Below are 13,967 nucleotides of genomic sequence, written 5' to 3'. Positions count from 1 at the left end.
TTAACATCCAGTCAGTCACACAAATATTGCATGACTTGATAGCTATACCACTGTCTGTTGGGCCCTCGAGGTAGACTTTTCATCTGAGGGAAACCAGAGCAGGAATTGATGAAGAGATGCGAGCAGGGAGTGCTGAAGAGTGAGAAGCAGACAGTGAATTTATCTTATGAATTCACCTAATTTATGGCCACATTTATAGTGGCAAAAGGCCTTGTGACACACACTGATTGTAGATAGATATGTATGTGTGTGTGCACGTACGCACACGCGCGGCCTCGAGGAAAAATGAGGTTATCTGGCTGTGTCAGCCCCTCTCATCTTTTCTCTCCTCTACTTGGTCTTTCTCTTCATTTATCTGTCTGCAATCTACTCCCTCGCCCCATCTCATAAACCTTTGAGTTTCTGTTTTGCATTGCAGAGCTCACATCAGAAAAAGAAAATATATTTAGAAGAACAATAATATGTCCCTTTGGGTGAATAATAATATACAGGCTCGAATATGACTACGCTGCTGAAACAGGCTCGGCGGAGAATATATCTTGTTTAATTAATTTTGCATTGTTCTTATATGACTGTGGACACTGCAGAATATTGCTGGTGCAGTGAAATTATCTTGAGGTCAACACTGAAAGTTGTCTGAGGGCAAAGAGACACTAGGCGTGACGGAGCTCTGGGAATGACTCTGCAAAAGCTCTCCTCTCTCTTTCTCTCTCCACTCTCTCTCTCTCTCTCTGACCTTGTGTACCTTCCAGTCTGGTTTGTGATGTTAATACTTTGTTGTCAAACGCCTTGTTAAGCAGAGTGGAGGTTACAGTCACTGACTATCTGATGATTGGGGTTTTTATATGGCTGACTGAAAAAAAGAACAAGTTTTTCTTTGTTTTTTTTTTTTTTGTTTTTTTTACAGTAGACGACATAAAGAGATGACACTGATTCCCTGTTCTACCATCTCTTTTTGCTACTTTGACCAAACACCCTTGTCCCTCACATCCCTTTATCCCTTTTCTGACTCAGTCGCAGGTGTTTGAACATCAGTAAATTGTTTATTCAGCCTTGTCCCAGCTCACACATCCTTATCACTACCCTGTGTCACCACCATTTAACTTGCTAAATTAGCATCTCGTTTGATTCCCCATCAAATTTATCCCTCATCATTTTTTTCACTTCCTTTGTCTCATGGCTTATGAACTTCTCTCCCCCTCCCTGCTCTGTTATCTATATTTGCTTGTCAGTATTTTTCCTCTCATTCCTTCTGTTGTTCTTCTCCTGTTTGGTGTAAATACCTAGACTGTTCTCCCACCAGGTCCCTCTCTCTATCCCTCTTACTTTTTGTCTCACTGACTTTATCTCTTCCTCTCAAACTGTCATTTTTGTGCCGCCCTCTCCTGCCGTGTGTGTACTTTTTTCTGTCAATTTTCTCCATGTTTAAACACCCATTTGCAAGCCATTATTAAATGATTGGAATCATGGGGTGTGTGTGTGTGTAGAGTGGAGGTTAGGTGGTGTGCAGTGGTGCCCAGATCACCTTGAGAATTCAATTATAATCCCCATTCCACGCCGTTAAAAAGCAAAGGCATTGACACACACGTCCACCCACACACGCACACACACACACACACAACTGTGTCCTGTCTAGTATTGCAGACTCCAGTGCAGAGAAATTTCGCCCGGTGGGATCGATCTCCGGACGGGCGTTATTGGATTTCTCAGATGTGTTCCAACGCTCTTAAAGGTCACCGCTGGAATGAATGCCACCGACACTACACCACCAAACAGGTCTATCTTTTTGTGTGTTTGTGTGTGCATGTGTGTGTTTATATGTCAGACGCAGATTAAGAGAGGGAATGGTTGAGAAAGCAGCTTGGTTTGTATTTTTTTTGCAAACAACAGGAGTGTTGGTAAGTGTTTTTTGTATAACGTTTGTGCAACACAAGCCCCTATTTTCAAAGCACAGGAATATGGTCGCTAAAGCAGATTTGTGTCATCTCTCAGGCCACAATGAGCTCCAGTCCTACCATTTAAAGCCAGTGAAATCAGCTCTTATACCCTTTGAAAGTGTTTAGCTTGAGTTGTAAAGCAGAGCATGCTCATAGAGAATACTTGTATTGCATTGCCTAATTTCTATTAACACTTCTGGGTTGAAGGAGTTCCCATGATTCTAAAATTATTTCTTAAATAAATTATTTTTTAAAAATTAATTAGAATTGTGGATGATTATTGAATAAAATTATGTTTATTTTCAATTCTCTGGTTATCCTTTCATAATTCTTTAGATTGTGCAGTAGTAGAACAAATACTCTCATTGATATGCAAAAAGAACAAAACACAGGGCCTACCATAAGGAGTACAATCATCCAATTCTCTTTCTCTTACCTTTGTGACTGCACAACTTTGACACAATTTTGAGTTTGAGTCAAGTTATGGCACCTCGTTAGCCATAAGCATGAAATACGCAACCCCGCAACCATTTTTAGATAAGACACTGAATTTAAATGGGTTATGGCCCAGTACATCTCTTTGGGAGTGTTGTTCTCCTGTTTTGAATTCACTCACCGGGTTTCCCTTGCCGTTGTGGTTGCGTGAGAATGGATAGAAGGCTCCCAGCTGCATCCAGCGAAGACACATCTCATACTCAGCTGTATTAAAGAACCCACATATGTCTGCACCAGTCTGAAAAAGATTGACAGACAAAGAGACAGAGAGCGTGTGTGTGTGTGTGAGAGAGAGATGGACAGAAAGAAAAAAATTGTCGGCACAATGTTGCAGGTGCAAGTGTGGCTACAATAAGCACTCTCCAAGTATCGGGGGTGTGGGGGTTGTCTCACTACTTTTGTTGCAAGCATCATGTTCCTGAAGTGTCCTTGAGTATGACACTGCCAGAGTGAGTGATGCTGCTGTGTGTCTAACCCTGTGGCTGGGCTGTGGGCATGCAAATGATTTTCCATACAGGGATCGATAAGGTGTCAGATTATAATTATTATTATTAGACACACTGCGGAGATCAAAGAGGACAGGAGGACAAAGATAGACAGAAATGACAAAGGGACACATGGGCAAAGAAGGAAAGACAGAGGACAACAATGACCACTCAATTAATAAGGGACTTGTATGGGTCATGACAGACAAGCGCCAGGCCTTCTCAGTTGGGGTGGGGCTTGTTATGACATGCTTCACGTTGTATCTTAAGATGTCCTTTGATCAAAGGGTCTCGAAAACAAAATAACATCACTCAGGAGGCTGTAATCTACTTAGAGAGGACAAGGTCACATCAATAAGATTATGCCTTGTCAAAACCAGGATCAGATGATGATACTTACGTAAGGGATGCCAAACAGACTGAACTCCATCATGCCTGCAGAATAAAGGAAAATGGGAAGTTATTCCAAATTAAACATTCCTTTTTCTTTTCTGTGTTACACAGTTTTAAAGCACCCCATTCTCATAAGTATGCAAGACCCTTATGTTGTCAGATTACTGGTTACAATTCAGATAAGCATTACTAATCATAAGTACCAAGATTTAACCAAACAATCATTTTTACAGTTTAATGTTTTTTATACCTATAATAGATTTGTAAAGCTGGTCCCAACTGGCAAAGTTGTCTCCCAGCCAATGTCCAGCCCATTTTCCACTGGAAGGGTAAGTGGACCTCGTCACCACTACGCCTCTTTTACCTGTCACATTCAGCAGGGCGCTGCACAGATAGAAACAGATTTGTCTTACTCATGGAAATAGCACACACACACATGAACTAGCTACAAGCAGTGTCTTCTTCCTATTAAATAAAGTACGTTCATTTTAGAAGCGAATTAACTAATTAATTGTGACTGTTAAATTCACCACAGTGCTAAAATGAAATCATTCCTAAGCTAAGGCACCTGGGCCCAAGGGCCAGCGGTGCCGAGCATCCCCAGGCTCTGCAATCTGACCTTCTTGTGGTGAGAAGAAAATTTTACCTCAAGGACCAATGAAGTTTCACATTAGTGATTATTATCATAAAGATTTGATGAGACCATATTTCTGTGGATAGCTGGAAGATGTCGGTTATGCATCTCCTGTGGCTGCGTTTTCTTCCCGAATGTGTTTGCCATGAGAGATCCTGCTTTCCCTGTTTTCATTTCTCTTGAACGACATCTGATCTGTGATCAGATTATGCCGGGTTGTGATTATTAAAATTATTTGTATTCTTACTAATGTAATCTGGGCAAAAGATACACATTTCTTTGGGATCACGCACATGGATGTTTTAAACTTTTAACATCAACTACAGAAGTTACAGAATTTGGCATAAAGTATAATTGTGCAAACACACACACACACACACACACACACAGGTGCACAGATATGAATGCGTATTCACTTACTCATAGGTAGGCTTGGTGTGGGACCAGCCGTAGAGGTTATGGACGTCGTAGTGTCTGACTTTCTTTCCATCACTGAGTATCTGCTCACTGTTCATGCACAGAGTCTTATGGTTTAAGCCAAGGTGTTTGGACTCCAAGGCTGTTGGAAGTGCATTGAACCACACAACACACACACACACACACACAAGCAAAACACACATATAGGATCCTTTAAGGGCATGCTGCTAACATTGATGCTATAGCCTAATAACCTCATTACAAAATTAGGAAAACTGAAAAAAAAAAGAACTGTGTGTGTCTTACGTGGCATGTACGGAGGGTTCTCTAGAAGTGGATTACCATGGCACTTCCCTCCAACTGTACCGTGGACAAAACTGGCAGGCTCATTCATGTCCTACAGATGAAGACAGACAGTATAATATAGAAATCAAAAGAAAGTCAGGCAGGACAAAGAGTGGAATGCAAATAAGGTAATTTCATTAGAATTTTCTCTTCCAGGTCACTCACAATCCAGAGGCCATCAAACTTCATGGTATCTTCATAGAAATCCTTGATTTCTTGATGCCACCATACAGCTGTTGTATTGCGGAAGAAGTCAGGGAATGCAGCGTAAGACCTGTAAAGCTGGAAATAGGACAGTCGAATGATCAGGAAATGAAATGAGGAAAACCGAAAGACCTCATGCATTTTAATTGCTTCCCACTGCATTTGCTTAATTATGGCATAAGGGGCAATTTCAGATACTATGTATTGGTAGCTGGAATATTTAGGCAGTTTTTCCAATATGTATTATCGGAAAGTATTATCAGACAGTCAGGTGAAAATGGAAAATAGTGTACCTCTACTTGTGTATCCCAGTCCAGAGATTCATCTACTGTGACATTAGGATAATCTGGCCAGACCTGCAAAAAAAAAAGGAAAAAAAAGATTTTGAATCACGTTGCCATACACTATGCAAAAGTCATCAATCTGTCTGTCATTGTCTTTTAATCAATACATGCTTGTGTATTTTTCCACTTGTTTGTTTGGCCATCCATTCCCTCCTACCTTCCCCCACACAATGTCGTCACTGATGTTTTTGGGCCATTTGATGAAGATGTCTGCTTCTGTACCTCTCACAAAGGCAGGGTAATGACGTGTCTCGTTGCCTGAGATGGCTGGATCCTAGAATTAAATACACACAATGCTTTTGTATCTAGTAGCAGAGAGTGGCTAGTAGTTCAGTTCATTTGTCATTTATCATTCATAGATATATTGTAAACTTTAGACACCTGTAATATTGCTGTAAAATATTGACACAGGTCCTATGGTTGCTGATCCTTGAGTACCCAATCATGTGACTATATCAGTAGTTTATGATATAAAGTCAATACCAGAATGAAGATGAACCTCATCCCCTCTCCTCTCATGCGGTCAACCAGGGCAGGCAGGTTTCTAAACTCTGGGTCCAGGACAAAGTCCAGCTGACGTTCCATGTAGTCAATGTCTGCATACTGCACATCCTGCAGGAGAAGCCAGTTAAAACAGTTTTATTACAAATATCAGAATGAGGCTAAAATTTAAAACAACAACAACACATGACATTAATTTAAAAAGCATTATTTTTCCATAATAAATTCAGGTCTTTGTGTTTTATGCTACCAGAATGACAAAATCACAGTAAAAGAGTTTTTTATTAGCGTGTGCATGTCACTTTTGTCCTTGGATGACTGTTTTCTGCATATTCAGCTCCTAGAATTTTACAGAGCTGGTAAATTATGTGGAAGTAATTAAAGTCTGAATGAATGAATGTCTGCTTAGTAAAAACAACTTTCTTGGGAAAAACAATCGTACATTTTGAAACAAAGATGCCAGATTGCTGCTAATAAATACGAAAATCTGGTAAGTTTGTCTTAACATGTGGCATCCTACACATGAGATATGAGAGAAGAAAGACTTTTATTTGCTCTTACAGTGAGAGCAAAATTTCATCTGCTTTGGCTGCCAGGTGTGTCTGGCAATTTAAGGTTGGTTAGTCTGTAAAACCTAGCTGATGTGCAGCCTTTGTAAGTAACTGCATTTTCTGCTTTTTTCATTCCAGTTAATGCTGCTGGATGCTTCATGGCTGACGTCAGCTCCTCGCAGGTTAGGGTTTTGTCGAAGCATATACTGGAGATCACTTGATTATCGAAGGAACTGCTTATATTCTCTTCTGCATGATGAAAAGGGTGGGATTCTGGCCTGTTTCCACATGGGACATCTTGCCATGGTTAGACACAGTGCTCTCTGAGATGAATATTACTTTGTCTTTTATTACAAACTTGGTTACTTCTACTGTTTGGCAAAAAATGTTATTCAAATGTGAACCCCATATTTCACTGTCATAGAGAGTTATTGTTTCCGGTACAAACTTGAAACGTCTAGAGCCTGAGAAACCTACCATGGAATGGATTTCAAATGAAATTAGAGGTCAGATTTCATTAGGTTAAACTGGATGTACCCAGTGTAATCCATGAAGTCAATGTCTCCATTCTGCTTCATCCCAATAACTTTTATCTAATTTAGTTTTATGTAGTTATTGTTCGCTTACAGTGAAACATATTGTAAAATATGGTCAGATACTGTGTTGGATTTAGCTTGGTCTATTCCACTGAGTGCATGCCTCTGCACTGTACAAAGTACAAGAAGAGGCTATCAGATTACATTTGTTCAGATGAGAGCAATGAAAATATTCCTTGTGCCACAGCACTGATTGAATAAGATCAGTGCCTCGGCAAAAGCAGGTAAACAGAGTGGAATTTAACTTGATAAGATGTATGTGGGCAGCATCAGCATTGTGTCCTGTGATATTCTTTTTTAGAAGCTGACATTCATGAAGTTGTGATACATTAAGTTTTATATTTTCTATCACAATTAAAATTAAACAGATGAAACATTAAAAAAAATAAAAATCATGATCCGTTACTCAAAGTGTTAATTCTTCTCCCTTTACAGCTTGTTGTAGTGGGGGCAGACAGTTATATAAAAGCTGACGCTATGTTGCCCTGCGTGTCGATTTGTTTCAGTGAAACCTACATCTAACTTTGGATGGGAACACATGAGTTGAAAATTTGTATTTTCTTGTGGTGTTTTTTGATTGCTGACAGTATCTTTTTCTGTTTTTTCTGATATCTTGGAAAAAAGTTCTTGTCTGGGCACTTACATAGGGTATACCCGCTGATCTCATGTCTGCATATAGATCTTCAATCTCTTTGTCATTGGTGTAACCATAGCGACAGAGCTGGAACCCAAGAGACCAATAAGCAGGTAGAACAGGTCGTCCAATCAGCTGTTAAGAAGAAAAACAAACAAGGAAGTCAAAACAGTTCAGCACTGAAAAAAGTTGTTTTGCAGGAAAACGGGACAGTGTCCATAAAGTGTTTGTTTGATTGTGTGTGTGTGTGTGTGTGTGTGTGTGTTTAGATTGGCTAAATGAGAGAGCGCAATGAAGCGAGGAACTCCCAGCTGCTGCAGTCCATCAACAGCGGCTCAGGGCCAGACACACACACACACACAGGCACAGAAACACATACACACACACAGGCACAGAAACACACATGAGTGCACACAGATATACACACAAACAAACCAGAGGTCCAAGAAGACTTACTGCAGTGTACTCCTGCACCACCATCTCAGGCGTCGGTCCCAGGACCATGTAGAAATCCAGGATGCCTCCCAAAGTTCGGTAGGTTAAAGCTGGAGTAGGCTGGAAAGTCACATCTGGACGCAAAACAAATAGGAGATTTATGTTCCATAAAAATTTACATGAAGTGGTATGTATGAGTGTATACCCATGAATTACAACTTTAAAACCAGTTAACGGTTGTAATGTTGTGAGTGATTGTTATATGTGTGGCACATGTACACTTTAGTGCTTAAAATGTTAAATTTGTGTGGTGTGAATACATTTAAAAAGTAGGTATTTCTTGCCATTTTTCATGAATGAAATGAAATAGATTCAGACTTTGGTACAGAATGAGCAACTCAACTCTGTTTCACAAAGTGAAAAATGTATAGTTATACAAGTGTGTGTATGTGATACATACATGATATTTTTTGTGTGTTTTAGAGTCTATATTGCTGCTAAATATGCAAATACACTCAAGTGGAGATGAGCAGAAAGCACTTACTGAGCTGTGTTGGCCTTATATAAGACTCCTTGTCAAAAGACATGCTCAAAACATGGAAAATGGCCTCACTCATTAATACATACATGCTAACCACATATGTAATTGAGATGATGTGCGTGAGGATGGTTTGTCACATTTGCATACGGTATATGTGCACGTGCTGGCAATGCACGTGTATGCACAAGTGTGTGTGAGTGACTTTGTGTATGTGTGTGTTTGTGTGTCTCATCTCTCACCCATGGCATTGCTGTTTAGCAGCAGCACACCATGAGCATCACTGGTGGTCTCAAGGCCCATATAGAAGGGATGCACTCCATAGCAATTCATCTTGTACTGAAGCAGAGAGACAGAGAATCAAAGAGAAAGTGTGAGATGGGTGAATACTGGTCTCTTCTGTGGTTTGTACAAATGCTGGCTTGTGCACCAATTTGTTTATTCATGAACATTTCCCTTTACATGTAACTGGGCATCTTCTTATTGCATTTAAGGGAATGACATAACACTGCCTCAGTAGGCTTGCTCCCAGTGCTGTCAAATATTCCAACAACTATCTTGTTTCCTGTTGTGTATTATTGTGCACCGGCTAAAACATTTCTTTAAAGACACACTTTGTAAGTTAGCTATAGCACCCAACAGTGCCCCTAAATCCCCTAAAATTTTAAACTAAGCTGTAAACTGGCCTGAATTTGAAGACAACAACAGAGAGCTGGGAGGTTATTTGGGGATTTGAGTTGCTGCCGGGTGCTATAACAAAATCAGGAAGTCCTAAATGTAGCATACAGAACATTAAAATTAATGACAAAACTGTAGCTGGGTGGTTACCATACTCAACTTGGCAACTTATTAACAGAGCAGAGCTTTTGGTGCTTTATCAAAAGTTTATGGTTAGAAATCAATTCGCTTGAGTGCCTGAAGGCAGTCTTTTAGTTTTTTCTTTTCATTTTCTGTAACATTTATCTCATGTTAATAAACATCTGTCTGTTGCAGATGTATGTCACTGTTCTGGCAGGAGTGAGCTGAGTTTCACAGTGTTCCTTCTGTACTGTTGTCTTCAGTGTTTAGATGAGGATAGGACTAGACAGATAGGGTGACGAGGAACAGATAGAAAGGTGGCAGGGGACAGGAAATCTGCCACTTTCACATGTCACCGTCCTGCGAGGAAAACTCATGGGCATGTCACACTCCATCAGCCTCCTACACTTCTGGCGCATAAGAAGTTGTTAAACTGTAATATAATGGCTCTGAGGAGCGGCTCTGCCTCTGTGTCATTTTTGTTTGGATGTGTGCTTTTCTTGCTATGTGCGTGCATATGTGTGTGTGTGTGTGTGTGTGTGTGTGTGTGTGTGTGTGTGTGTGTGTGTGTGTGTGTGTGTGTGTGTGTGTGTCTGTGTGTCTGTGTCTGTGTGTCCTTGTGGCCCTGCTACATTGTGTGATGGCCTGACTCAACAAGGAGAAAGGTCATCAGCTCTTCCAAGCTCTTCTAACAACAAGTGACAGCCACTGACAGTGTTCTCTTGGTCTCTCTCTGTCAGTCTTTCTTGACACATTTTAGGTCCATTTGCATGGACTGCAATAGCCTGACTATGGATTGTCTTATAAAATAAAATAGGATCTGAATTAAGCAATTTACTCGCTGCCTTTCTGTTTATATTCTCCGTCATGTTCTACGGCACAAAGCTTAGTTACTGACTGAAGGTCTGTTCAACCTCAAACAATTTCTTTCTTTCATGTTGCTGCACTTGTGTATCCTTGTGGCTATGACTGTGCAGATTTTGATCAAAAACAACAACAAAAAAGATCCATTAGAGTGGCCTCAGATAGTATGCACTGCATTGTATATCTGTTGTTGTGATATGCAATGCAGTGCATTACACATTGCTTTTCTGTGTAATGGTTGGTTAATGATTCTTTTCTTTGTACTCAGCGGTGGTGGGTAAAGAGTAAACATTCTGGCCTGTGTTAACAATTACCTGGATAACAGCTTTTGTCTAGAGAAAATGCCCTTACAGTGAAGAGAATTTTAACCCGTTTTTGCTTGAACACCTCCCCTTCATTCAAAAAAAAAAAAAAAAAAATCCATTAAAACCCTTTTAACACTTACTGACTTTCTACACTGACACATCTCAGCTGTTTTATTGCTGAGATCTGGCAGCCATCCATAATTCATAGACCTGTAGTTACATTTTTAGCTTTCTTTTTAACATCTATACCAGCGAGTGGAGAGGTCGCAATTGACTTTCATGCATAACCTGGAAAAAGGAAAATCACTTCTGTAGTATTGAACACTGTAGGATGGGACGAGGATCAGTTGATAGTATCAATTGATCTACTGTGCTGAACACATAATTTACATATTCAAAAAAGTGGATTCAGTGTTAAGTCCTTCTTTAAGTAATGTGACTATAAGTTAATGCTTTGCAGTATGTAATAATCTGACTATGACTACTCTGTCTGTGACCTAATTTGCAATAAACTAATCCCAAAAAAAAAAGAAAAAAAAGTTTGTGTGGCAAATTCTTATTTGAAGAGTCCAGACAGTCCATGTCATTCTGTTTTTTTCACACTTTTTCTTCTTCTTTTTTTCCCCCCTAGCTCTGATTCCCTTGCTCTCCGAGGGCCCCCATAACATTTGCCTGAACCCTGTGGAGCCATCTTGACAGCTCAGCAATTAGGCTTGATAATGCTGATGCAGGTGGAAACCTCATCCTGTCTGGCCTTGACACCGGTAGGGAAAACACGATGACACTCTATAACCGCCGTTCCTATCAACAGCACCACATCAAAGTGCCACAAGCAAGAGAAAGACAAGTTTACATACTGTGCAGGAAGGTTGTTTACAAGTCACCTCTGCAGTCTCTTGAGGGTATGATGTTAAAGACATTCAGAGCAGGGTGTTCTGTTTCATATTCCACAACAAGCACAGAATTGGTTTTGATGGAACATGTCTATCTTTGAAAAAGGAGGGAAAAAAATCTGCTGTTGCTGTAAACAGTAATTAAGTTCAGTTCATGGACACCATTACTGTGAAACATTCCTTTCATACATTCTATCATAACAGCAGAATCTGTGCTCAGTTTTTCACCTGTGTGCATGTGTGTGTGCAGTTACACTATGTGCTTTGTTGTGATACTTACACCAGGAGGCTGGTCCTTGGAGAACATACCCCAGGTGTGATAGTTGAGGTTGTGCTTATAGGTGGGATGCTCTGTCTCTCCAAAGCCATAGACAAACTCTGATGACAGTCGAGTGGACACCTGGATAAACATGTCTGAGAAGGTGAAACCTGGCACAGAGGAGTCCCAACTGAGAAAAGTGACAGAGGATTAAATCAGTGAAAGAGGGAAAGAGAGAGAGATACACAGGGAGAGGGAATTATTGTCAGAGGGAGTTATTCACAATGTGTTTGACACGAATAAGCATAATAACCCGTAGGAACTGCAGGCATCGCTTCCACATACTTCATAAATTTTAATTAGTAAAATTTCAACTGACACTTCTAAAAAAAAAAAAAAAAAAACATGGCAAGGCTTAACAACAAAATAATATCACCCCAGCTTAAAGAAATGCTTTGAAAAGACTCCCTGATGCTTGACTGCTTCATGTGACATCATCACGACCGCTGAACAGGAGGAAACTACTTTTAGTCGCTGATGCACGGGGCAACTTTCCTGAGTATATCTGATTGGGTAACACTTCCAGGGCAGTTGACTCAGCATTGTTACTTTTATCTCACAGGGGGAAAGAAAAAGCCTCTTGCCTGTAAATAGCAGAAATACATTTTTATCCAATGTCTGACTTTATTGCTTGTTAACAGGAGCATCTATATTGGCCACATCTAGCTTGTGACTGAGGGCCCTATAGTGGCCACTGTAAGGAACAATTAGAAAAGACTGCATCATGCTTGTGAAAACAAAATAAATTGTGGAATGCATATTAATTTCCTTAATGATTATAAGAGTAACGAATTTATTTATTTAACATTTATCTAACCAGGAAAGCCCCACGAAGGTAAAAGTAATTAATTTCAAGATTGTCCTGAAAATCTGAATTTTACAATCAATTCCCGTGCCAACATGACTCACAGAGACACCAAATCATAAACAAAACTGCCAATATATTTTTTTAATGAAAGACTGCAAACAACAACCTGAGCCTATCTGAGCCAGTTGTACAGGAGAAATACTCACATCGTGGTCCCTGTGCTTTTCCTTACGACCTGGATGCCGAAGTTGTTGTTGGTAATATGGACCTTGTAAAGCCTCTTGTTCTCGTCAGTCTCAGGGGCAGCGGGAACCGACAGTGGCACTGGAACCTCATAACGATCTGTGGCTGGGTCCCAGATCTGGACAGAGAAGGTGATATTAGTGTGTCAGTGAATGTGTATGTGTGTGTTTATGTGAAGTAGGCAAGCAGGATGGAATAAGAAAAGCAGTCAAAGAAGGAGCGTAGGCAAAGACACTCACGCTGATATTCAAAAGAATGCACCACTACCAACCGATTACTTTCTAACAAATAAATACACACCTTGAATTGCAGCAGGTGACTGCCGTGGTAAAGGATCTCGACACGGAGTGTGTCAATGTCTGGTGAGGCTGGGCGACCACTGCTCCTGTATTTCTTGTTGCGAGTGATATCAATCGTCATGCCTGAGTTGGTTTCTGTGGCTGATGTAACTGTGTATCCATAGTCTTCTGGATAGAAGCACCAAGGAACACGTTCGGTGTTGCTTGGCTGAGTGGGGGGACAAAGGTAAAGCATAGGGATTTTCAGAATATAGAGATTATATGTATACAGTAAGTACATAGGAATATCATCAGAGTCACTACTCACCGCCCAGATGCAGCCTCTGGCCTTGCACTTAGCCTCATCTGAGTTCTCCTCTGGATAGCAGTCAAAGCGCTGGTACTCTTCTGCAACCAGTTCCCACTGCACTGTGTAGGTCTCCCCCAGGGTCAGGGAGAGGCCAGTCAGGAACAGAACCTGTGTATGTGACGAAGCGTACAGAAAGAAAAAGGTGGGCGATCGTAGGAATTATTAATCCAAGAATTCCACTGTGGTAACATTCTTCCCAAGTTGCCTTGGAGTGAACAATCTCCTTATGCAAGTAAGCGCAGACATGCTTGCTTGAGACAAAATGTGTGCTTGACGTTGCGTGTGCTATCAATTAAGACACAGCTGTTAATTTCCCTCGCTGTTTCAACAGCCTCTGCCGGGAATTATGAGTCATTCCCGCAACATATCTTGGGGAGCCCCTTTCGCTGTAGTGACTACAGTCACCATCTGATGCATCCTCAGCTGGTGAGAGGCCATCCAGGATATGTCTTTCTTTTTTTTTTCTTTTTTCCATGGGTCCTTTAATTTTGGAATCATGCTTCATCAGTTCTCTTATGTAAAATGCATTATGCAAGCACACAAGAAGTCATATTCAGAAAGAAGAAAAGAGGCTCCAAAG

The 13,967-nt window shown here is 40.6% G+C and overlaps 1 protein-coding gene across 3 annotated transcripts in view; it reads right to left on the bottom strand.

Moving 5' to 3' along the window:
* Positions 1-13,967, bottom strand: part of si (sucrase-isomaltase (alpha-glucosidase)) — a 60,109-nt gene that overhangs the window by 12,748 nt on the left and 33,394 nt on the right. For all 3 annotated transcript variants that reach the window (XM_041046169.1, XM_041046170.1, XM_041046171.1), the window contains exons 24-39: positions 13,346-13,495; positions 13,040-13,246; positions 12,703-12,857; positions 11,650-11,818; positions 8,752-8,848; positions 7,993-8,105; positions 7,546-7,671; positions 5,738-5,866; positions 5,412-5,528; positions 5,204-5,266; positions 4,872-4,988; positions 4,668-4,758; positions 4,365-4,503; positions 3,561-3,694; positions 3,318-3,352; positions 2,554-2,670 (exon numbers count right to left, since the gene is read on the bottom strand). In XM_041046169.1, coding sequence (XP_040902103.1) covers positions 2,554-2,670; positions 3,318-3,352; positions 3,561-3,694; positions 4,365-4,503; positions 4,668-4,758; positions 4,872-4,988; positions 5,204-5,266; positions 5,412-5,528; positions 5,738-5,866; positions 7,546-7,671; positions 7,993-8,105; positions 8,752-8,848; positions 11,650-11,818; positions 12,703-12,857; positions 13,040-13,246; positions 13,346-13,495 — 1,959 coding nt within the window. The remainder of the gene's footprint in view (positions 1-2,553; positions 2,671-3,317; positions 3,353-3,560; positions 3,695-4,364; positions 4,504-4,667; positions 4,759-4,871; positions 4,989-5,203; positions 5,267-5,411; positions 5,529-5,737; positions 5,867-7,545; positions 7,672-7,992; positions 8,106-8,751; positions 8,849-11,649; positions 11,819-12,702; positions 12,858-13,039; positions 13,247-13,345; positions 13,496-13,967) is intronic.

This window comes from Toxotes jaculatrix, chromosome 9 (genome assembly GCF_017976425.1).
Source record: "Toxotes jaculatrix isolate fToxJac2 chromosome 9, fToxJac2.pri, whole genome shotgun sequence".
In the NCBI taxonomy this organism is placed as follows: Eukaryota; Metazoa; Chordata; class Actinopteri; family Toxotidae; genus Toxotes; species Toxotes jaculatrix.
Note: the sequence above shows the minus strand (reverse complement) of the source record. Positions and strands in the feature narration are given on the sequence as shown.